We start from the raw sequence: 22,389 nt of genomic DNA on the forward strand, positions 1-22,389 counted from the left end.
AGTCAGCCTGTTTGATAACAATTAATGTTCGCTTGCCATCTAGTGGCTGATGACAGAATTACATAGGAGCAATTAAAATTTCAAGCTGGAAAGCAAATGAAAATGAATGCAGACATAGGGTCATATACTGTTATACCACAATCTTCCGTCCTGATTGACTTAAGCAGTTATGGCCACTTGTGGAACATTCAGTTCAGCAGTAATACAACCACAGGCGCACAACGATTCTGCGATTACGCGCCAACTTTACTGGCATTTAGCCGGTGCGGCTATCCAGGGGGCGGCACGGATGGTGCAGTGGGTAGCACTGCCGCCTCACAGCAAGGAGGTCCTGGGTTCGAATCCCCGTCGGCCGGGGCCTCTCTGTGTGGAGTTTGCATGTTCTCCCCGTGTCTGCGTGGGTTTCCTCCGGGTACTCTGGTTTCCTCCCACAGTCCAAAGACATGCAGGTTAGGCTGATTGGAGAGTCTAAATTGCCCATAGGTATGAGTGTGTGAGTGTGTGAGTGAATGGTGTGTGTGTGTGTGTGTGTGTGTGTGTGTGTGTGCGCGCGTGTGTGTGTGTGTGTGCGCGCCCTGTGATGGACTGGCGACCTGTCCAGGGTGTATTCCTGCCATTCGCCCATTGTATGCTGTATGTATTGGCTCCAGCCCCCTGCGACCCTGTTCAGGATAAGCGGGTTCAGATAATGGATGGATGGATGGATGGCTATTCAGGGCAATACAAGATCAGGAAACAGTGAAACTCGATAGAGGAGATTACCAAGAGACAGCACGCGCAAGAACTGACCGACACACCAATTATAGAGGTGATTACCAAGAGACCTCACGTGCAAGAACTGACCGACTCCAATTGAACAGTAAACTAAATTATAAATACACGGGGAAAAGTATACGACTAAAGCAAGTCACGCCAAATCAGGTGTCAGGGTTGGTAATTCTAGAGAAGGACGGGATGGAGCAGAGATGCCGTTTGTGGTGGAGATTCAGTCAGTCTAGGAAGACGCCCAAAGACTTGTTCTTATGGGATTGTCAGTTAATTATTTAACTAGGGCAGTAATATGTTTTTGCAGGAAATCACAACCTGTAGCCAAAGTTCAACTGGTTTAACAAAGGAGTGAACCGACACGGGGGTATAACTGCGGTCTAGCAAAACAACCCCGGGAAAATTGATTACCGGCACACAGAGACAGCTAACAGGAGAGGTGGAAAACTCCCGTCTTTGGATTCGTTCATTATCACAGGTCCTCAGTCAGAAGGTAGAATTAGTGAAACGGGCCGGCTGATTTAGTGAGTGAAAAAACACACGACAGGACTTTCCACCTCTGACTTCAAATGAGCTGCGCATGGCTGCATTACACTCACCGAGCACTTTATTAGGTATTTTACTTCTACTGCTGTAGCATATCTACTGAAGTTATGATGCATTGTGTGTTCAGATGCTCTTCTGCATACCACTGTTGTAAAGTGTGGTTATTTGCATTACTGTCAACTTCCTGTCAGCTTTGACCAAATAGTAAGATGATTGGATAAAGGCGCTATATAAATGCCAAAGTGCCGTATGTTTGATACTTCTCATTCACCCATTCATACACACAGAATGGCTCACCAATGAAGATTGGCTGCCATGCAATGACCAGTCAGGCCATTCTCCTTCACGTCTCATTAACAAGGTGTTTCTGCTGCTCATTGTTTTTTTTGCACAATTCTTTGCAAACTCGAGTCTAGTGCATGAAATCCCAGGAGATCAGCAGTTTCTGAGATACTCAAACCACCGTTTGCCACCAACAATCATTCCAGTCGAAGTCACTTAAATCACATTTTTTCCCCAATTCTGAAGGTTGATGTGAACATTATCTGAAGCTCCTGACCCGCATCTACATGGTTGTATGCATTGCACAGCAGCCGCACAGCAGCCACACACACACACACACACACACACACACACACACAATGTAAAAGACAAACCTGGTCAGCCAATTTCTATTGAGAAGCTTGAAAGGGCCAGAATAAAGAGCTACAGAGTAAAATGTCAACCATACCTAATTTTGTCAGCGAAAGCCCCTGGGGATGTGGGTGGAAAGGATAATGGATGTGCATAATAAATGCTAAGAAAAACTGATTGGGGCCAATACTGAACCGATAACTGATATTTGACCAATACCCTCTAGTTTTACACAACACAAACATAAGCTGCAACCAAGTTTCCACATGGAAGCAGATGAGCAGATATCAAGGCTATCTTTTTTGTTTCCACCAAATATTTTAATTTGCTCACATCATTATTGCATCTTTGCTGGTGAATTTGAGCCACACAGCATTTTCAATTTGAGAATCAGTTGCAGTCAGACACCGACACTACTGGCTTAATGCAGTTAATCTAGCAATACAGCGGAGCAAAAGGCATCGAAAAAGGGAAAATAAACCAAAGGCACAATAGTTCAAAGTTTTGCTGAAAAAAATTTATTGTCATCAAAACATAGAAAGGCCTTCTTCCCTCTAGAATTCAGCTGGTGGTTTAAATGAAACATGAAGGCAATGTGACATAAGCGGGGGTGAAAAAATGCAGAGGAAAAAAATTCACAGTACAACAAATCCCACGCCTACTTATAAGGATGCCTCGCCATGCCAGAATTCATTAAAATAACGATCCAGTTCTGTCCGTAAGAATGCTCGCCACAGTGCCATAATTAAAGGGCTAATGCATCCTGGGTACTATGTCCAGATATGAAGAATTTGCTTCATCAGTCTGTGTGATAATGTTGAAATTTGTGTTTGTAAAGTGCTATAGCAATTGCTTTAGAGATGAAGAATTCCTATATGATAATTTAGTACTCTCCTGTAATCCAAAAAACCTCTGAAATGATTTCAGAAACAGACTTACCTCAGGCAAGACCCACCCGCACCCCCCTGCTCCCCAAAGATCCTTAAAAGGCTGATGACATAAATAAATTCACCTCCATTCAAGTAGCTAAATCTCAACACCAGAGCTGAACATTCTCTTTCTGCATGGTCAAATGAACATTTCTGTACAATTTTTGCATTTGTATAACCCTCAGAAGACAAAAATGGATTAAAAAAACAAAAACCAAAAAAACTCAGCTGAGCAGTAGTTATTACGTGCAGCATATTCATCTATATGCATATGTACAACCCAAAAAAGAAAAAAGAAAAAAAAAAATCTGTACAATATACACCGACATTGTTACAAAAAAGACCCAAAAAAAACAAAACAAAAAAAATTAGTACTTGGGTGAATTTGATCAACTGTCCGTGTCTATCAAGATTCAGCCAGTTTGGGTTTTTGGTCATCTTTTTCCTTTTCATCTTTGTCCTTTTCTTTGTTCTTCTTGGATTTCTTCTTCTTGTGTTTGTGTTTCTGTCCCTTCAGCTCGGAGTCGGACTCATTGCCCACGCCGTGCTTCTTGTGTTTTTTGTGTTTCTTGTGTTTCTTGTGCTTCTTCTTGTCCTTCTTGTCTTTCTTCTCCTTCTTCTTCTTGTCCTGGCTGCCCGGCGAGCTGCCGCCGCTGCTGCTGTGGGCGGGGCTTCCCGAAGGGCTCTGGCTGGCGCTGGGGCTGCTGGCTCCGCCCGCGCGGCCTGGCTCCGCCCCCCGGCCGGGCCCCTCGCCGTCGGAGGCGTCCTCGCTGTCGCTCTCGCTGTAGTCGGGCACGAATGCGGCCTCGTCCGTCTCGCGGGTCAGGTCGGAGGAGAGCCGGGTCGAGCGAGCGGACGGCGGGGCCTTGGCCTTGAGGTGCTCCCCGCGTTCGCCTCCGCGTCCCACCCTCTCCTCGGGAGACCCCGCGCCGCGGTGGGTCGCTTTATGAGCAGTGCTGTGCTCGCGCTCTTTGGCGCCCCTGGCGGGGGCATCGGTGTGGCGGCTGGGCGCACTCTCCTTGTCGGATGGTCGTTTGGGCTCGGGGCCACCAGCGTTTGAGGGCGGCCGCTTGTCCCGCACGGGGCTGTAGTCGGTTCGGCGGGACTCCGGCCCGCCTCTCTTGGCCCCATCGCCATGTTGTGGAGCGTCTCGATCCCGGACCCTCGGGGGCGCGGCCTGTTCTTTCTGCGGGGGTGGAGACTCTCGTCTCTTCACAGGGTCTCTGGGCTTCAGGTCCTTGTACTTTGAGCCAGAATGGTCCCTGGCTCCAGATTTGTGCTCCAGTTTCCTCTCCCCGGATGCAGAGGAGGCACCTCCCTGTGCTTTCCGGGGGACAGGGTCGGGCTTCTCCGAGGGCCTGTCCCGGGACGAGGAGGAGGAAGAGGAGCTGCTCTTCTCGTTGCCATGGTCACTGCCTCGCTCCTGGTTCCTCTCCCGATCTGAGCCGGAGGTTGAAGGGACGGGCTTCCGCTTGTCCGGCACCGCCTCCCTGTCGGAAACTCCACCACCTGCACTACGCTCCCTTTCTTTCACCTTCTCCCTGTCCCTCTCCCTCTCCCTTTCCCTCTCCCGCTCTCTCTCCCTGTCCTTCTCCTTCTCCCGTTCCTTCTCGCCAGGGGTTGAGACCCTTGCCGGCTTGTCGTCAGGCTGGGGGGCCTCCACCGGCTCCTGGGCCACGGAGGGGGGTCTCTCCGGAGGGGGCGTGTCAGTATCCTTGTCGGGGGGCTTGACGGTCACGCCCTCGGCGGCAGGGGCAGAGGGGGCCGGGGCAGCAGAGGTAGAAGCGGCGTTGGGGGCGGGGACGGCAGGAACGGAGGGCGGGGCTTCACCAGGGGGCGCTCCAGACGCCCGCCCCTCTTCGTCGTCGGACTCAAAGTCCTCCTTCTCCCACTTGGAGCGCGGCACCTGGATCATGACGATCTCATCCTCAGCCGGGGTGGAGCTGTCGTTGGTGTACTCCTCCAGCGTCTTCACCACAGTTTTCCTCAGGTCCTGCCTCTCCTCCAGCCTCTTAATGGGGCTGCCTCCGGTCGAGCTGGTGCTGAACAGAGGGAAAACACAACACACTAAGCCAGGGAAGGAGCCATCTGCCTATACATGAAGAATACTCCCTATACACATTTCAAGTTGATACACACTTTGTAAACATTAAAAGTAAGATCCACACACATTTGGATGCCGTTATTTTGGAGCAAAGAAGGGCAACTGAAGACCTATATAATTGAGCACCATGGGGAAGGCAGCTCAAGTGGGTTTTACTTATTCTAATATTTCAAATGGGTGAATTTCAATATATATTTTACATTACCCATCAGCACCGATCAGAGTGAACTGACCTGGTGTAGTCCACCAGCAGGGAGCCGGAGGCGTCCATGGCTGGCATCTTCCTGCGCATCTTGCTCTTGCTTCGGTCCGGCCTGCCCTTCCCGGCTCCGTTGCTGGGCTCCTCCGGCACAGGGGCCATCTCCACGCTGCCGATCTTCTTGCCGATCTCGCGGTTGATCTTGATCTTCCTCAGCGGCACGGGTTTGATCTCCTTCTCCATCAGCGGCCGGATGGCAGGCCGCTCCCGCTCCTTTTCGCGCTCCCTCTCCCGCTCCCGCTCTCTCTCCGCCTGCTTCTCGCTCTCAGTCTTGGGCTTGGGCTTGGGGGATCCCTTGGCGACGTCGGCCGCGTCCGGCCCGACCCCGCGGGTCCCCTTAAGCACGGAGGCGGGGTCCGGCTCCTTCTCGTCCCTGCGCTTGCGTTTGTCAGGCTTGGCCTCGCTGGCCTTCGCCGGCGGCTTCTCGGCGTCACGACGGGGCTTGTCGTGCTTCGCCGCGGCGCTGGGGGCGGAAGCGGCGGCAGTGGTGGAGTCTTTAGCGACGGGCTCCTTCTTCACCCGGACGTCCCGGGCATCTTTGGAGGCTTTGGGGTCCTGGTGCGGCTTGGTGGGTTTGGGGCCCGCCCGGAGGGACGGGTCACCCCTCTGGGACACGTCACCCCTCTGGGACGGGTGGGGCTTGGTCGTGTCTCCTTTGAGGGAGGGGTCCTCCTTGTGCTTCTTGGCCGGCGGTTCAGAACGAGGGGACTTGTCCCTGTCGGCGTCGCTTTCCTTCTCCCGGGAGGTCTTGGAGGACGAAGTGGCGGTTGCCGTGCTAGCGGTTTTGGTGGACTCTTTCTTCTGTCCGCTGTCGCCCTTGCGCTTGGTCTTCTCGCCTTTGCCCTTGGCCCCGGCCTTGTCTCGCCGGTCGCGCTCAGAGGAGGACGAGGCTTTGTAGGGCGGCGGGGCCGAGCCGTCCATGGGCTCGTCTCGCACCGGCGTGGCGTCGTCGCGGGTGGACGCCATGAGCATGGAGTCGCCTCCCTTCTGCCGATCGTCCTTGCGGGATCCGCCCACGCTGTCCTCCATGGAGTCCGACTGGCTGAACCCGTCGCCCCCGTCTTCTCCTTTCCTCTTCTTGCGGTGCTTCTTGTGCTTCAGGGCTTTGGGGTCGGCCGACGGCCCCGCCCCGCCTGTCTCCTTCTCCTTAGGTACCTTCTGGAGCTCTTTGCTACCCCCTCTTCCAGGCCCAGGAACTCCCATGGCCAACCCTTGGGCCTCCTTTAAGGCAAACTTCTCCTGGTAGGTTAGGGGGATGTTTCGCCCCCTGGGGAGCAGTGCATGGGGGTGCAGGTGGCCCTGGGGCGGGACCGGGAACTCTTCACCCCTCCTTCCACGACCGTATGGGGAGTTCTCCCGGGGGCGGGGTGGGGCAAAGCGCTCAGGGGGGAAAGGTTCGCGGCCAGGTGGGGGGCCCCTACCACCCCTGGGCATGGGCCCAACTCCCGCTCCTCCACCTCTTCCGCCTCCTCCTTCAGGGGGGTTGTTGTAGCCCTTGAAGTACTTATCGTACCACTCCCGGTACTCCCTCTCCCACTCGCGGTAGCGGTCTCGCTCAAACTGGTCGCCTTGCTCCGAGCCACGTCCGTAGAAGGCCTTCCCGTCGTAAGCTGGCGCCTCCCGGAATCGGTTCGGGAACTTGCGATCACGGTCTCCCTCAGGCTGCAAAGGAGGTCCGGATTTCTTGTTTGGGGTGTGGCTCCGGTAGCCGCCGGGCGACCTGGACCGTGAACGGTAGGCCCCGCTGCCCCCGGCCCCGTCCCGACCCCGGTAGGACGGCGAGCGTGTGCGAGAGCGGTGGTAACCATGGGAACGAGACCGGGAGCGGTAGCTCCTGCTTCGGCCCCGCCCGCCCCGGCGGGGGTACGGGGAGTAGGAACGGGACCGGGACCGCGACCTGGACCGTGATCTGGACCGCGAGCGGCTCAGGGACCGCGAGTATGAGCGTATGGAACGTGACCGGGAGCGGGATTTGGAGTAGGAATACGAGCTGCCGCTATACGATGAGCCTCTGTAGGGGGACTTTGACCTGAAAGAGACGGGAAGCAGAAGGAGAAATCACAACCTCGCCACTAAACACCAATTTAACCAACAAAGGTCATGCAATACAAAATAAAAACTTGTATGGCAGTAATAATCCATTCCAATCTAAGAAAGAAGCTGAGGTGATCAACTTAAATTAAGTCCCAAGAGAACAACCAAAAGCAGCAGACCCTGTGGCTCTCCTTGGGCAAGAGTAAACACCCTTATACCAGGATATATTCTTTAGAATATACTGTAAGTGTTTACACATCAATATATAGCATAAAGAACTTTAAGGGGCAATATAAACAATCTGCCTTCTGTCGACACATTGTGATTAATTTGAAATCAGCATACTGCAGGACAATTCATTTCTGAGAGAGTCCTTAATCTTTTGTATTTAGTGTAAGTGTCAAAACTCATCACCACTGACCTGGAATAGGATCGTCTCCTTTCTTTCTGGATCTTTCTGTACTCCAGAAGCTCTTTTGCAAAGTCGTTGGTGAATTCCTCTAGTTTAGACTTCTCCCTGGCAACGAATCGACAGTGCGAACTATTTATCCAAAACAGGAAGGAGATAAAACTTGACAGTTAAAGACACATCAGACAAGGGCATCAACATCAACAGTCAGCAGCACTTACAATTAAGTTATATATATAATTAAGTTTAACATCTAAAAAAGGTACCATTTACAGTACAATCCCACTAGGCAAGAAACTACAATTAAAGTGTTCAAAGCATTATCGAACTAAATGACCAGGAGAAGCACGATTCTAGAACAGGAGTGGCGAACCCAGGCACTGGAGAGCCACAGGGTCTGCTGGCTTTTGTTTTCACCTTAAAATCATTCCATGTTTTGGGGTATCCATCCAAACATTTTTATGCTAATTTCGAATTGGCGCACATGTAAAAGCATGCGAGTGGAAACGCCTGTAATTCGAAAACAGACCGTATCGAAAACAAGTTTACACGCTCGGCTGAGGTGGAAAAGTTGGCATATCAATAACGAGATGAATGTATGACGTGACGGGGATCCAAATCACATGCTTCCACTGCAGAAAGCCCCCAAATATACTTTTGATAGCATAATTCTATTGCAAAACACTTGGATGAAAACTACTGAAAACCAGCACACCCTGTGGCTCTGAGGACAAGGGTTGGGGAGCTCGGCTCTGGTCAATATGGGATTGCAGCAACACTTAAACACTATCACAGTATAACAATTAATACATTTAAATATTATAGTGACTACATTTAAGTTAAAACATTTACACATTTGAATAACAAATACATAATTGTGAAATATAACAAGAACACCATTTAAAGGAAGAATGCACAAATATTTTAAAAAATTACCAATATCGCAAAACACAATAAAAAAAACTAAACAAAAAAAACTAAAAACTAACAAAACACTCGTGATGGTAATCAAATGGAAAACAAATTGAGCTAAATTGGGTTAGATTACAACCAAAATAAGCACCAGTACATGGACTGAAGTGCTGTGAATGTTTTCCTTGGAACATCATTGCTCAACATGGTTGAAACACTGCTAACATGCTAAAGAATGTAATCGTGAATAAGTAGCTCTCACTCTTCCTTCAGCCGCCGCTGCTGTCTGTAGAACTCCTCCTTGGAGAGGAAGGGGGCAGAGGCGAGGGGGGGAATGGCGTTGTTTATGGGGGGCTGGGTCCCGGGGGGCACCCAGGGGGCAGCCACGTTGGCGGGGGCAGGGTTGTAGACGGGGGGCGGCACGTTGTAGTTGGCAGCGGGGGGCTGCCCCGGGGGGTACTGCAGGGGGTACTGCTGCGGGGCCACGCCGGGGGGCTGGGGCATGGGGTGCTGGGGCTGGGCGAAGAGAGACGGGGGCATGTAGACCGGGGGGGCGGGCGGCATGGCCGCCGGGATGGGCGGGGCCTGCGATCGAGGGGGGCGGTCGCCGTGGGGCCGGCCCCTCCCAGAGGACCTGGAAGGACGAGACGGGTCAGGTCAGAAGACAACCTCACAAGATGAAAACCAAAATCGTTTTAGAATAAAATAAGCACTAAAGCTTTAAAAACTCATTTGGACTTTCAAGGAGCACAGAAACCATAGTTGCGATGTGCCCTACTTATATTTAGTTACATACAGAAATTGAATTTGGCCATTCAAAAATCCATGCCAGAACATGAGTATTTTTCAAGTTGACCCCAAACTTGGTGGGAACACTGCTCACCCCCCCAAACACAAACACGCAAACACACACAGCCCAGACTCACATTTCCCATGGTGGTCTTCCTCCAGGTCCAGGTCGGGGTAAGTTGGGCCTTGGTGGATGTACTGTGCAGGAGAGAATCCGTATGTTCAGTCAAAACACCCCACAGTCAGACCACCCATCTGTGTCACAGCTCAAAGATACCAGCAGACAAGCACTGGTATCAGGTTTTAAAACCAAAACGTTTCAGCCGCTTCAATTCAAACTTGCGATACTAACTAAACAAAAAGCTAATTCAGAAAACTCAAAAGGGCATAACAGAGGAGGATTTTCTTGATCTTACCGGGTCTGGGGATGTTGTGGCTGGGGATGTGAGGTGGGCCAATGACAGGTACGTGGTATCCCTGTGGAGGAAGTTGGAGATTTAACTCAAAACCCCATCTTAAACCAGCGGACAGTAAATGGTTGCCATTTATATAGCGCCTTTATCCAAAGCGCTGTACAACTGATGCTTCTCATTCACCCATTCATACACACACTCACAGCGATTGGCTGCCATGCAAGGCGCCGACCAGCTCGTCAGGAGCATTTGGGGGTTAGGTGTCTTGCTCAGGGACACTTCGACACAGCCCGGGCGGGGGATCGAACCGGCAACCCTCCGACTGCCAGACGACTGCTCTTACTGCCTGAGCCATGTCTTCCCACAGTCTGAAGGGACAAAGGCCAGCGGCCCCCACACTCACCTTTGGAATGACTGGCGTGGGCAAAGGAGGCTCTGCTGACACCAGAACTGATGGTGCAGGAGCCACGCTCTCCAGCTCTCTGAAACACAAACATTCATCAGTTCAAGACTAATTTGTTCGCAAGACGTGGATTAAAGAAGATCCAATTTCATTTAGAGCAACGGAAAATGCTTGCTGCGATATAAGGGCGGATGTCACAACTGAAAAAAGCCGCTCTTTTCCACTATTTGCGTGAGGCAGGTAGCCTTTCGATGGCTTCAAAAGAGCACAGCACAGTTAATACACCATTAGTGGTTGAGCTAGAAATCATTAGTTTCTTATCATTAGGTCTAAAAAGTCTGAGTTCTCCTAGAAAATAGTTTTGCTTCATAACATTACTTGTTAGCAAACGTAATTTCAGTACGATTGATACGCATCAGCATGGCATTATTACATCAAGTCAATGCGCTACCAACATATTCTATTAATGCAAAACCATTCAGAGGAATCTTAAAATCGCTAAGAAGTTATAGCGATACAAGCACTAATTGGCTACAAACTGGAAATGGAAAATGGGCTTATGAGGAGTAAGAAAAAGGCTGACACTTCTGACTTAAATGGAAAATGACTGGTGTGGAGTGACTGGAAAAGAAGGTGACAGGGAGCGGAAGCCACAAGAAAAGAAACCGTTGAAAAGGCAGTGTCCAGAAGGGGAAGTGATCGGTGAAAATGATCAAAAAGGGATGGTACGAGGAAGTGGCGGGAAGAGGCAGGGACTCACTTGGGCGGCAGTTTCTCCTCCTGCTTGATGGTGCGCTGAGGGGAGGGGGTGGGGCTGCTGAAGCTGGAGGGCGGGGGGGCGGCGGCGCTGGTCTGCAGGGCGGGGCTGTTGCTGGCGGAGTGGGCCGCTCCAGAGGGCGGGTGTACGGCCTGGGCGGGGGCTGCACTCGGCGGCACGACGGGGGGCGGGGGGGTGTCCACCGTCACGGGACGAGGCACGTTGGCCATCAGGGGGTCCTGCTGTCGGGAGGTGGGGGGTCTGATGGGCTGGACGGGGCGCTGCAGAACGGGCTGGGGCGGGGCCGCAGGGGCGGGGGGCTGGGGCGGCCCTTTCCGCATTCGCTTGGTGTAACCAGTCTCATTCTTGAAGTTATTCACAGCCTGGTTCAAAAACAAACAGAGCATCAACATTTAAACCAATCCAACAGGGTCAATATCAGTCCTGGAGGGCTGCGGTGTCTGTAGGTTTTTGTGGATTTATTTAAATTTGCAGCCAATCCTGAAAACAAGCCGTGTGGACTCTAGCCAAATAATGACTAATTAACCATTTAAGTGTTTGAAATGGACAAGGAAAAACCCACGAGGAACAGTGTCTGGCACTCCTGTTCAAAGCCCTGTGAGTTAAAGCAGGGCCTGGTATTACAGCGGAAAAGGTCTCTTACCTGGCGCAGGAACTTGTTGGCGATTAATGCATCAGGCGACACATCTGATTGGTTGCAGGTAGGACACATGTGCTCTTCTGATTCAAGGAGGCTTGTCCGTATGCCTGTTAAGGAACAAGATATGCTACAGTCTGTCCCACTGCTAGACATTCATTACTATTGAAACATATGCCTGGATGCTATCAATCAATACTGACACCATATAAGATTCTGACATTTTAGACAAGAATGAGGTTGTGTCATAAATGTTAAGATCGGTCACCCAGCAAGCCACACTTTCAAAGTTTTAACTATAAATCATGAAAAAGGGGAATTTGGAAGATTAAGTGGCAAGTGAGCACTTCAATTTGACTGTGGTTACGTAATGTTGACAGCAGTAGAAAAACACAGGAGACAAATACACTAGCAAGAAGGTTTTCCAGTTCTCTCCCTCTCCACCTCAGCTGGGGTTGTGGCGGGTGTTCTGGCACAAAATGGCAGCCGTGGACCACCCAGGTGGGCGCTACAACATTGGTGGTGGTTTCGCCCACGTCAATATACAGCGCTTCGACTGTCCAGAAAAGTGTTAACTAAATGCCATCTTTCCATCTATCCAAGTACAATATAGCAATGTGTTGACAATAGTACGCTGTCCCTAACACTTCAGTTAAACTGCAATTACTTTGGTATTAGGGCCTTTAAGCGGGTCGGTATTTCTGCTCGTGTGGACGTGTAAGTGGGGACTCACACTCGTCGCAGTAGCTGTTCCCGCAGCAGGGAATCACCACGGCGTCCGCCATCAGGTCCTTACAGATGAGGCAAAGCAGCTCGTCCGGCACGGGGTCTTCGTCCTCCGAAGAGGAGGACTGCTCCCGCGGGAGGAAGGGTGGCTTCTCCTTCTTCCCAATCGCATAGGCCTCCCTAGCGGTGAGGGGAGAGAAGAGGAGTGATATTTTAACACTTCCACTTAACAAACCCCGCTGAACACATTGAGTGGCAGGATCTGGGGTCAATTCCATTTCTACTTCAAAAGAAATTAATTGAAATTCAAAATCGAATAAATAAATAAAAATACAGCCCCATTTTTTCAAACCATGAATTTAAATTAATTTTTGGAATTGACTGATTCTGAACGGAAACCAAACTTTTTTTTTTTACCTCATTAACTGCCCTGGGTGGCATTTGTCACGGCAGGGAAGGTAATGCTCTGGGTGACATTGGTCACACAGGACAGTTAATGAGTTAAAGGAAATTTTTTTTTTTTTTTGGGGGGTTTTTGGTTTTGTGGTCTTGTGGTACAGTTCAGGTGCGAGGGGCCGAACCGGTACACTCACGCGTCGATGGTGGGGATGGCGTAGCGGCCCGTGTTGGTCAGCATGGCGCCCTTCATGCTGGGGTCGTCCACCTCCATCATGAAGCTCCGAGGGATGCCCGTGCTCTTCTTGATCCTCTGCGGCGCCTCGAAGCTTTTGTCCTGCTAGCACAACACACAAACTTGCATTGGTTCTCCTGCCAGCATCAGCACTGAAACCACCAACCAACTTGAGCCAAGATGGATGCCTAAGGTTTTGAAAGACAGTAAAAAAATATATATCCAAGAACACCATTCCATTTCCATTCGTCAACAGTTGATACATTGAGTAGACACCATTTTCCGATCCATTTCTCATTGAAGACCATTTATTTACACAAAGAACAAAATGTCCTCTTACCCCATTGGTCGGGCAGTTTCGTATGTAGTGTCCATTCTTCCCACAACGGAAACAGGTGTAGTTTGGGGGAGGGGGTCCGACCAGCTTCTTCATGTAACTGATCAAAGGGCAAAAACCATTACAAACATAGCAGCCACATTGCCCAAAACTCAAAATTCTGATCCCACTCCCATTTTCTCTAGCCACCTGTGTACTTACTGAATGGGATCATAGTCATGGTTAGACTGGGACATCATGGCTTTAATTTTGTCTTCTTCAGACGCGTTCGCCTCAGCAAGGTTGGCCGTCTGTGCGATAGGGCAGTAATGATTTCACATAAGTCTTGAGGATTGGGGGGACGGGGTGAAGTGGGGAGGGGGGGAGGGGGGGACAGAAAAAATGTGAAACTGCACAGAACAGAGCCAGCGGTATGTGCACGCACCCCATCCTGTAAAGAGCAGATGACCTACCCGCCGCATCCGGGAAGGAAACGCCATCCCCACAAAAAAAAAAAAAAAAAAACCAAGGCAGAGCCGAAATGGAGTCCCTTTAAGCCGACGTTAAGCCAGTGACCACTGCGGTTAGCCTGTGCTCTTTTGTGAGAAATTCGGACTGCAGATCCTTTCCCAGGAGTCTCAGGTTACTGCTGCCTGTCCCGTTAGCGCCCGTCATTGCCTGCTGCGTCAGTTTAATTTTCCTCTAGTCTAAAAATATGGCCTAAAATCTATGTTTTTGGTTTCAGGGCATTATATATTTTAGGCCACAGCTTTAAAAGTATGTAGCTTGAACGAAGAGAGTCCAAAAATTGAGCATTTCTTTGGAAACAAGTTACCAGAAGTCCGCGTCAGAGAAAGAACAGGTACGATTTTGTTACGGGGAGAAAAACCACCAATCCACACAGATGATGTTTCATCAGGTTTCATATTTCAAAAATACAACTGCTTATAGCTTGGAATGCACACAAAAGAAATATTCATGACACAAAAGTTTGTTCTAGTTATCGGTACATGCTAGGTAAACCTTGCTCAGTTACCCACTCATACAAAAAAACAGGTATACTGTTATAACCGTTTATTAACTGGACCCACACACACACACATTTGCGTTGATCACAATATACCTTGTTTTACAGTGAAGCTTTTACTACAGTTAGGTGGACTTACGGTGAGGGCTAAACAATTTACCACATCTGGCAACAAAAACACAAAAAACATTGGCAGAAATGGATATAAAATATAAACACGTTGTATAAAATCATTGGCTTTAAATGCTTGTGATGAATAGCTAACATTACAGCAGTATGGCACCCAGCTTTGACTTCATTCAGTTTCAGGTTCAAATAAAGCACCTGTAAAACACGTTCACTCAAGTGCTGCAGGGCAGCAGTTTAGTGTCAGAAAGAGTCCTGGAATTTTGTAATTATATTTTGGCCAATTGTGGCAGACTGGGTCCAGAAAAATATTTGAAATTGGTGTTACGGTGTTTTGGCGACGCATTTCCCACAAAAAAAAAAGAAAAAAAGTGGGGGAAAAAGACGACATTGGCTGCTTCAGTCTTCCACAGAAGGGAAAAACGGACCGTTCTGACATCTTGACAGATGGGCGGCAAAATTCTCAGGTGAGCAGGCTACGGGGCCACTACCCCATCTTCACCACCTCCACTCAACCCCCAATTCGCAAACGGGCACAGAACAGGTGCTGTTTTTCGTCAAAAGGACCACATTCTGGGGTAGATGGAAAATTGCTTCAGAAACATATGGACCAAAATCTCATCTGTACCGTTTTAATGTGGCGTTTCAGAGCGCAAAAGGATGGCCTCTGCCTCCTTACAGGATGAGGCATGCACACACTGCCTGGCTCAAATATCACACCAAGCAATACTTTCCCACACCACACAGCAGGGATCTCAAACTCAAGTGCTGGGGAAGCACCACAGTGATCTGCCGATTTCTGCGGTTTCCTTCCAACCAGCTTCCAATCTTGGCTTTTGTAATAAGTGTGGCCAAATGGTTTCAGACAAAGGGAAAGTTCACTTCCTGAGTGTGTATATTACATATACATATTTACTCTGGATAGTTTGTGTGCACATTGTAGGATATGGTTAAGCTTTGCCCTGGACTAAACTGAGTCTTGTATGGACAATCTCCATACTAAATTTTAATTTAGGCTAAGAGCAGGCTTAATCGGTGTCTGTGAAACTGTTAACATCTCCTGATTTTAATTTGCCTGCTTTAGAAACATATGGACCAAAATAGTCAATATGTTTGTAATTTAAAGAAAGAAAATGCACTTCAAAGCAGCTTATACAGCCATGTCTCCAGAAGGTGTACGTATATATTACCTGGTAATTTTACGAAAGAGATCCGGTCTCCTGTTCTGTTTAAATATTTTATTTGGCTAACAAATTATGCCAACATGGAAATTGAGCCAGTGAATGCACAAAAATGAAAAATGGAACATCTCGTTTAAGTCTGGGTAAGTCGGGACAAAGATATACATTTCCCAAAATGTTGGTGTTTTCCTTTAATTCTGAATAAACATGAAATTAATGAGTTCATATGTACACTCTGGAAACAGAATACTGCTGCACAAGCTGCTTGGGGCATTTTCTGGATTTACCACCGTGTCTCTACGTGCCACCCTTAACAGCACATTTTGAGCCAGTCAAAAATATATACGTCAAACTGATATAAAACTTGAAAGTGAACTATCCCTTTAACTTATGCTGAGATCACTGCTATAAAGAATACTGCCCAGCAAGAGGGAGGGAATGGCTTCTCACAAAACAGACTTGCAGAAAACGTTTCACACTACACAAGGTGACGGCATGTAAACTCCCTATTTTTAAATTATACAACTTAACAAAAATGCAACTTGCACATATCTGGCATCAACAGTTCTGGTCTATTGCTGGTCAATATCTTTTCAAAACAAGCATGCCATTTGTGCGAGGAAAAATAAAATACCCAAGTTTGTGAAGAAACTACGAATATTTATTCTGCACAACACAATCCCCAGATTCATGAAGAATACTACAGGCAAAGGTTAGGATTGGAGACCAACATGGCCCGTGGAGGCATGATGAATCAGTAGGTACAACCCTCTGCATTTATTTACAACAATGCAAAAAAAAACATCGATTTTTCACGGGATACATAGCTACTACCAAATGTGGCCTTCAGAAGGCACATTCAATGTCAAACTATAAACTGCCAATCATAATTTGACAGTCAAATTAAACAATTATCACCCTGTTACAATTTCAGAGTTGTAATTATGGTTAGATGGAAAATCAGACACGTGGACCTAGATTCAAGTTTGGCACCTGCAGTAATGGCTCTCTTCTCAGAGGTCCCACCCTTTACCCCAGAAATGTAAAAATAGACAGCAGTTAGCTTCAGTAAGGCATGACTGGCCCCCTTGACAGAATTCAGACAACTAATGGTAAAGCTCTACAAATGAATTGCCAAAACAAACTACAGAACAAACCAGGCCTAAAGAAATAAACAGTGACAAAAGCAGTAAAGGGATATACCTTAGAGAGCTGGGCCAGAGAAATAGAAGTGGCAGAATCATCGATCTGTTTGTGGGGAAAGAAATTAAAAACAGAACTCAAGTTTAATGCTAGGATAAGGCACACATTAATGAACATCAAACAAACAAATATTCATTCCACATCTTGTTAGTCAGCACCGTCACTTCTTGAAAACTGGTTCAGCTGCTTTTTTTTTTTTTTTTGCTTTTTGTTTTTACATTTACAACTTAATTCTTCACATTCATTCAACGTCCAGTCAGCAGTTACGTGATTAGTCGGCATAATTGTTGAATAACATGAAATACACTTTTCCTTAAGAGAAACATTTTACCCAGAAGTATTACTCAGTTGTGCGTTATTCATGGACGGCAGACTATGCAGTGATCGTTTAACTGAAGCTCGCTAAAATAATTGAATGGGAACTGAAATTTTGATTAGCCATTAGCCACCAAAATATTCCCCAAAAACAAGAACCCTTATTCCAAATCTTTGGATTTAAATGCTGTCAACTAGAATTTCCTGATGCCGGCACAATTAATAAGTCCACTACTTAACTAAAAAAAAAAAGAAAAAAAGAAAAGTCTAACATTACCGAAACTGCACAAATCAAATTAGATCTGGGATAAGTAAAATAGTCTTAACGATCTGCACCAAGTTCAGTATTATGGGTGCAAAATTATTCATCAAATTGAGTTAGAAATCAATTTCAGCCTATGTTGCACAATCATATGAAACTGGTGGCTTGCCATTCAATTAATTAAACTTAGTGGCTCATGGTTCGCAAATTCAGATGATGGCACCACTGTACACCCACAGGCAAGACAGACTGTGAATACGATGGCTCTGCTAGCGTCCAAAAATCACATCTGGCAGCTGAGTCCAAAATTCATGTCAAACTCAACTCCTGTATGGCAAAACCAAATTTTGCCAGTGTTGAGCTCTGTACAAGAGGCCAAATTACTCACTTAAAATCCCCCAGGGCAGGCGATGGAGAGCAAAATTTCTCACTGAGCCCCCCCTCTCCGAAGAGTGAACACACAAGGCCTTGCAAGAGGTGCTCAGGAGTTGTAGACACACATTTTATTGACAAAAAAATGGTTGTGTTCTGCATTGTACAGAGTACTGACGGAACTGGTCAACTGGTTTTAACAGTACACTTGTCAAATACTCAGAAACCAACCCAACAATATACTCAGTAGAAAACATCCATCTGAACTCTGAACTTCATGTATGATTTCATATAAGGCACTTTGTATTGAGTGTTAAATTACTTCCAACAGAAAATTATAATGCCCAGACAACAAAACCTGTTCAGTGGAAGAACATGTCCCACACACTGCAATTTACTGCATAAGCGCCAACAGTGAAATAGAAGATGCAATACTTGAGGCAACTTTTGACATTGACTTTTGTCATTTGAAAGCGCTAAGGCTCAAACAATGGAGCACTGCGGTTTCTCAACCTTGACAAAAATTAGCATAAAGGTCCATTCACACCTGGCTCAACAAACCACATAAAGAGGGTGGTGGCAAAGAATGCCTTAATCAATGGGCACAAATGACAGTGTTGTCCTGCTGTCAAGACCAACTACAAGTGCCCCACACAGAAAAAAAATTATGTGATCCCTTTTGACTTGATTAGACAAACACCATATGGGGAAAAATTATTCCATGAATATAGAGCTTCCCCCACCATGTGCGACTGATTGAAGATTCAGATTTGAAGGAATTTATGTTGACCAATAATAATTTACAACAATAAATTAATTTAATTGGGAATCGGATTTGGAAATGGCATTTGAAAAAAAGTTAATTAATCAGCACAGATTCTGGTTTATACCAGAGCTGTTCATCCAGCTGTTAATTTGCAAGCAGAAAGAACCTCGGTAACTGGGCTGGTGTGAATTAGACCTTTAACCATTAGACCATTTTTCTAGCAGTGCATTTTGTTTACATGCACGTTTCGATCAAGTCCAGTCACCATGAGTCAGACATGAGTTCAAAAGACATCATTGGTTGTTTGAGCCTCAGCAAATGCTGATCTAGCTTGCACATACAGTATAAACACACACACTCACACGTTGTAACAAGTTGGGTTTCCCCAAGGTTGTAAAGACACAAATGTGCCTTAGTGCAAACTCCTTAAAACATTGACAGTCAAAAATCATCCGTGTAATACAATGTCAAATTAAAAAGGTATGACTCAAAACATTTTATTAGAGAACAAAAAAAATTAAAAAAACAACAACAGTGTTTACAGATGTACCACTTGTAGACAGACAAGCTTCGAATAGGCCGCCATGTTCACTGGGCAGCAAACATGTTCTGAATGAACATACATTGATCTGTACAACAGATTTATATTCTTTATATAGGAGGTTCTCAATATGAAATACAGTGCACTGGCATGCACAAAAACTTATACAGTTGCAATAATTGTGCATATGAAATTAAATGCATTGAGGAAATGATTCACATTTTTACACTGTTACAATATTCTACTACCAAAACCTTTGCAGAATATATTGTTATATGAACTAAAACTGGAAAAATAGTGTAAACGCTGGTTAGAGGCAAACACCAAACTTAAGAAGAAAAGTGTGAGGTTTTTTTTACATACTGCTTTTGAAGGTCCACTTGGAGGCTCAGTGCGATCACTAGAATGCAAATTAAAAAGAAAAAAAACATGGGTTAACTTCAAAGACTCTAGACCGACAAGCATTCCAGCAGCACAGCGTTACCCAATGCCTTTTTGCTCCCAATGTACACAGGATATAGCGATTTTTCCCTGGATGGCAAAGTTTAGAGGAAAACGCAGAAAGGGAGCCAGAAATGGTCAATGGTAGCTAGTACTTACATGACAAATGTTTTGCTTGTAGATTTGACCCCTCCAATAGGTATTCTTCTAATGATAACAGATGAGTTTTTAGGAATGAGGGCACCATCATCAGTGTATTCTGTAAAAAGATTTGCAATCAGTGATAAATTTACAGATTCAAACTGACACTCTGAAACAAGTAGCAACTGGCACGTGAGCACAAAACTGAGACTTTCATCCAGGTTCCCAAAACTGGTCAGGAGGACCAGTGGATGAGATGTTTTTTGTTGCAACTAATCTATTGACCAGATTTCTAGATCTGTTGGCCAATGAAGGTTCTATGTTCTATGTTCTACTCTTTTCCCCCAGATTACTCTAATTAGCAATGCAAGAATGGCTTGTTTGATTTTGTTTCTATGAACAAAATTTCCATGATATTAGGAACCCAATTGATTTTACTTGCCAATCTACATTTGATGAAATGTTCTAAAGGAATCAATATTGCGCAGAATGAAAGCATTACTACACCCGCAGATGGTTAGCATGGACACCAGCACACACACTGGGTAACTAGCTGCAAGTTTGGGAACTACTGCTTTAATAAAAAATAAATAAAAAAAACACATAAAATGCCATGACTACATATATCCAGCTGTCGTTGGCTTAGATTGCCAGGTGCTGGTACATCAGCCACGTGGGAAACGCATTTAGAATGGGTGCCACTTTATATTCGGTACGACATTACTGATGAGTTTGCAAGTAGCTGCCTAGAAAATGAGAAGCCTGCAAAATTGGAAGGGAGGTCAACCAGCCGCTAGTAAGTCGAGCTAGTAAGACAGAACCATACATTCGACATGGTTTCAAAATTAGTAGGAGTTAAGCTACATCGCAAGTGACGAAGATAAGTTTGTGGCGAGTACTGATCAGCCAATGTACTCAATTAGCAAGCTGGTTAGATAAAGTTAAGTCGGTAACCTTACAATTCCCTGGAGCGCCACGTGTTGCATTAGCTAACGTTAAATACTCGTAGAGAGCAAAGAGCGTTAGGTAAAATTATACAAACGTAAAATTACTCGCCGCCAAACTGAGATACATTTGACAGTTTCCTTTTCGAAATACATTTATATTGGGTCGTGTGTGATTTAGATGCAAGTTACTCGCTAAGTTTGTTAGCAGAGCTAACTAGCGTTAGCTAGCAAGCTTGTTGTTGTACATGTCTCAGAGACACTTGGGAATGATTAACTTAACATCGCTAGCCAAGTTAACACCAGGCACCAGATTTATTTTCAATATAGTTAAGTTACATTATAAACATATGTTCGATAGCAATACACCTAGATCGGTGATCAGTTCAATCGATTCCCCGCCAAAATACAGCAAGCTAACAGTCGGTTCAGTAACGTTAGCGAACCTAAAACTGGCAGTAAAGGCGAGGCAATGCAAGCTAACGCCGACTGGAACACAGTGTACCAGGAAGCTAACGTTAGCCAGCATAGGCTAAAGTTACGTTAGATAATCATTTGAAGCCAATAGCTAAACAATTACCGTCTTATCGATTGTGGAAAAACGTCCAAACCTTACCTTCTTTCGTCTGGGCGTTGGTTATCTGCAAATCGCAGTCAGCAGCCTTGAGTTTTTCGCGGCCCATGATCTGGCGCTTGAGGTCACTCAACGTGATATGTAGGCCATCAAATGTGACCGTATCATAGTTGAGTTTGGATGAAAACTTATAATGCACACAAGACATTTTTGAAGCAGAGTACACTAATTTTGGCCTGACAAGAACAGCAATGTACAAGCAAAACTATGAATGTTAGTAAAGTTTCTTTTTTTGCTAGCTAACTAGATTGAACTGTAACTTAGTTAGCCACTGGCTAGCTAGCTACTTAAGCGTAGCGAAGCTATCGATATCAACATAACGGTCTATAACGTGACCTTATGGCTTAATGTGGGTAAATTCAGACTATCCAAATTAACACAAGTATTGGAAACTGTAACCTTTACCAACGGCAAAACGACAATCTCAAACCAACTCCATTATTTCAGTCCGTCACAGTATTGAACAACACAGCAACATTGAATCTTCAACTTGCTTCAAAGAAAAGTGTCCAAATCGCTTAAATAATCGAGGATGCTTTTTCAAAGCCTTTTCTGCCAGCAAGTCCCGCCGGTGTGGCGTTAAATCGTTTAAAGGGCGACGCTTTCCCTCAGTGTCCGATTAGAGGAAGCAACTCCACTGCATGGTTTCGAAACACAAGTCTGTCTTCACAAACGCAGAGTCCCAGGTGATAAAAACGGCTTTCGGAAGCAAATATCCAGACGAAAGGTGACAAACGAAGCAGTGTCCCTAATCCCTCCAGACATCCAATGTGTTCAGGTCCGTGCTGATAACAATTCCAGTGACTAAATTATATACCGTACAAAGAAAGAAAAGCAGGGACGAAGAGCGGCCTAAAATGGCCTCCCTTCCTCCTCGCACCAAAACAAAAACGGCTAGCGTGAGCTAGCGAAATGGCGTTTCCGTGTAGCTTGTAGCTACACCTATTTAATAACGTTACCCCCCAAAACCTCCTACAAAAAACCTTTCTATAAGCCTAAAATAAACTACAAACGGTGAATAATACTAAATACGAGCACTTAGCTCGCTGAAGTACCCAACAATGTTTTCCTTCAAATCGTTCGCCAGTGTGTTTCCCGGTGCAACCCCGGATTACTGTGCAGAGTAGGACCACACTATGGCGGAGCGTTAAG

At 46.5% G+C, this 22,389-nt stretch overlaps 2 protein-coding genes across 2 annotated transcripts; both read right to left on the reverse strand.

The window, feature by feature from the left end:
* Positions 1-2,439: 2,439 nt before the first annotated feature.
* On the reverse strand, positions 2,440-16,846 carry LOC133113975 (E3 ubiquitin-protein ligase RBBP6-like). The gene is made up of 14 exons (XM_061223155.1): positions 16,822-16,846; positions 13,507-13,629; positions 13,309-13,405; positions 12,931-13,073; positions 12,345-12,517; positions 11,618-11,721; positions 10,957-11,336; positions 10,197-10,275; positions 9,797-9,857; positions 9,518-9,578; positions 8,854-9,225; positions 7,692-7,811; positions 5,211-7,265; positions 2,440-4,915 (listed from the first exon to the last, which is right to left on the reverse strand). Exons 2-14 carry the CDS (start codon positions 13,542-13,544, stop codon positions 3,280-3,282), a joined length of 5,319 nt encoding a protein of 1,772 aa, XP_061079139.1. The 5' UTR covers positions 13,545-13,629; positions 16,822-16,846; the 3' UTR covers positions 2,440-3,279.
* Positions 16,847-17,878: 1,032 nt separating this feature from the next.
* Positions 17,879-22,389, reverse strand: LOC133113976 (E3 ubiquitin-protein ligase RBBP6-like). Its single transcript, XM_061223156.1, has 3 exons — positions 21,220-22,389; positions 19,678-19,777; positions 17,879-19,477 (listed from the first exon to the last, which is right to left on the reverse strand). Exons 1-3 carry the CDS (start codon positions 21,383-21,385, stop codon positions 19,309-19,311), a joined length of 435 nt encoding a protein of 144 aa, XP_061079140.1. The 5' UTR covers positions 21,386-22,389; the 3' UTR covers positions 17,879-19,308.

Source organism: Conger conger, chromosome 16, assembly GCF_963514075.1.
Source record: "Conger conger chromosome 16, fConCon1.1, whole genome shotgun sequence".
Classification (NCBI taxonomy): domain Eukaryota; kingdom Metazoa; phylum Chordata; class Actinopteri; order Anguilliformes; family Congridae; genus Conger; species Conger conger.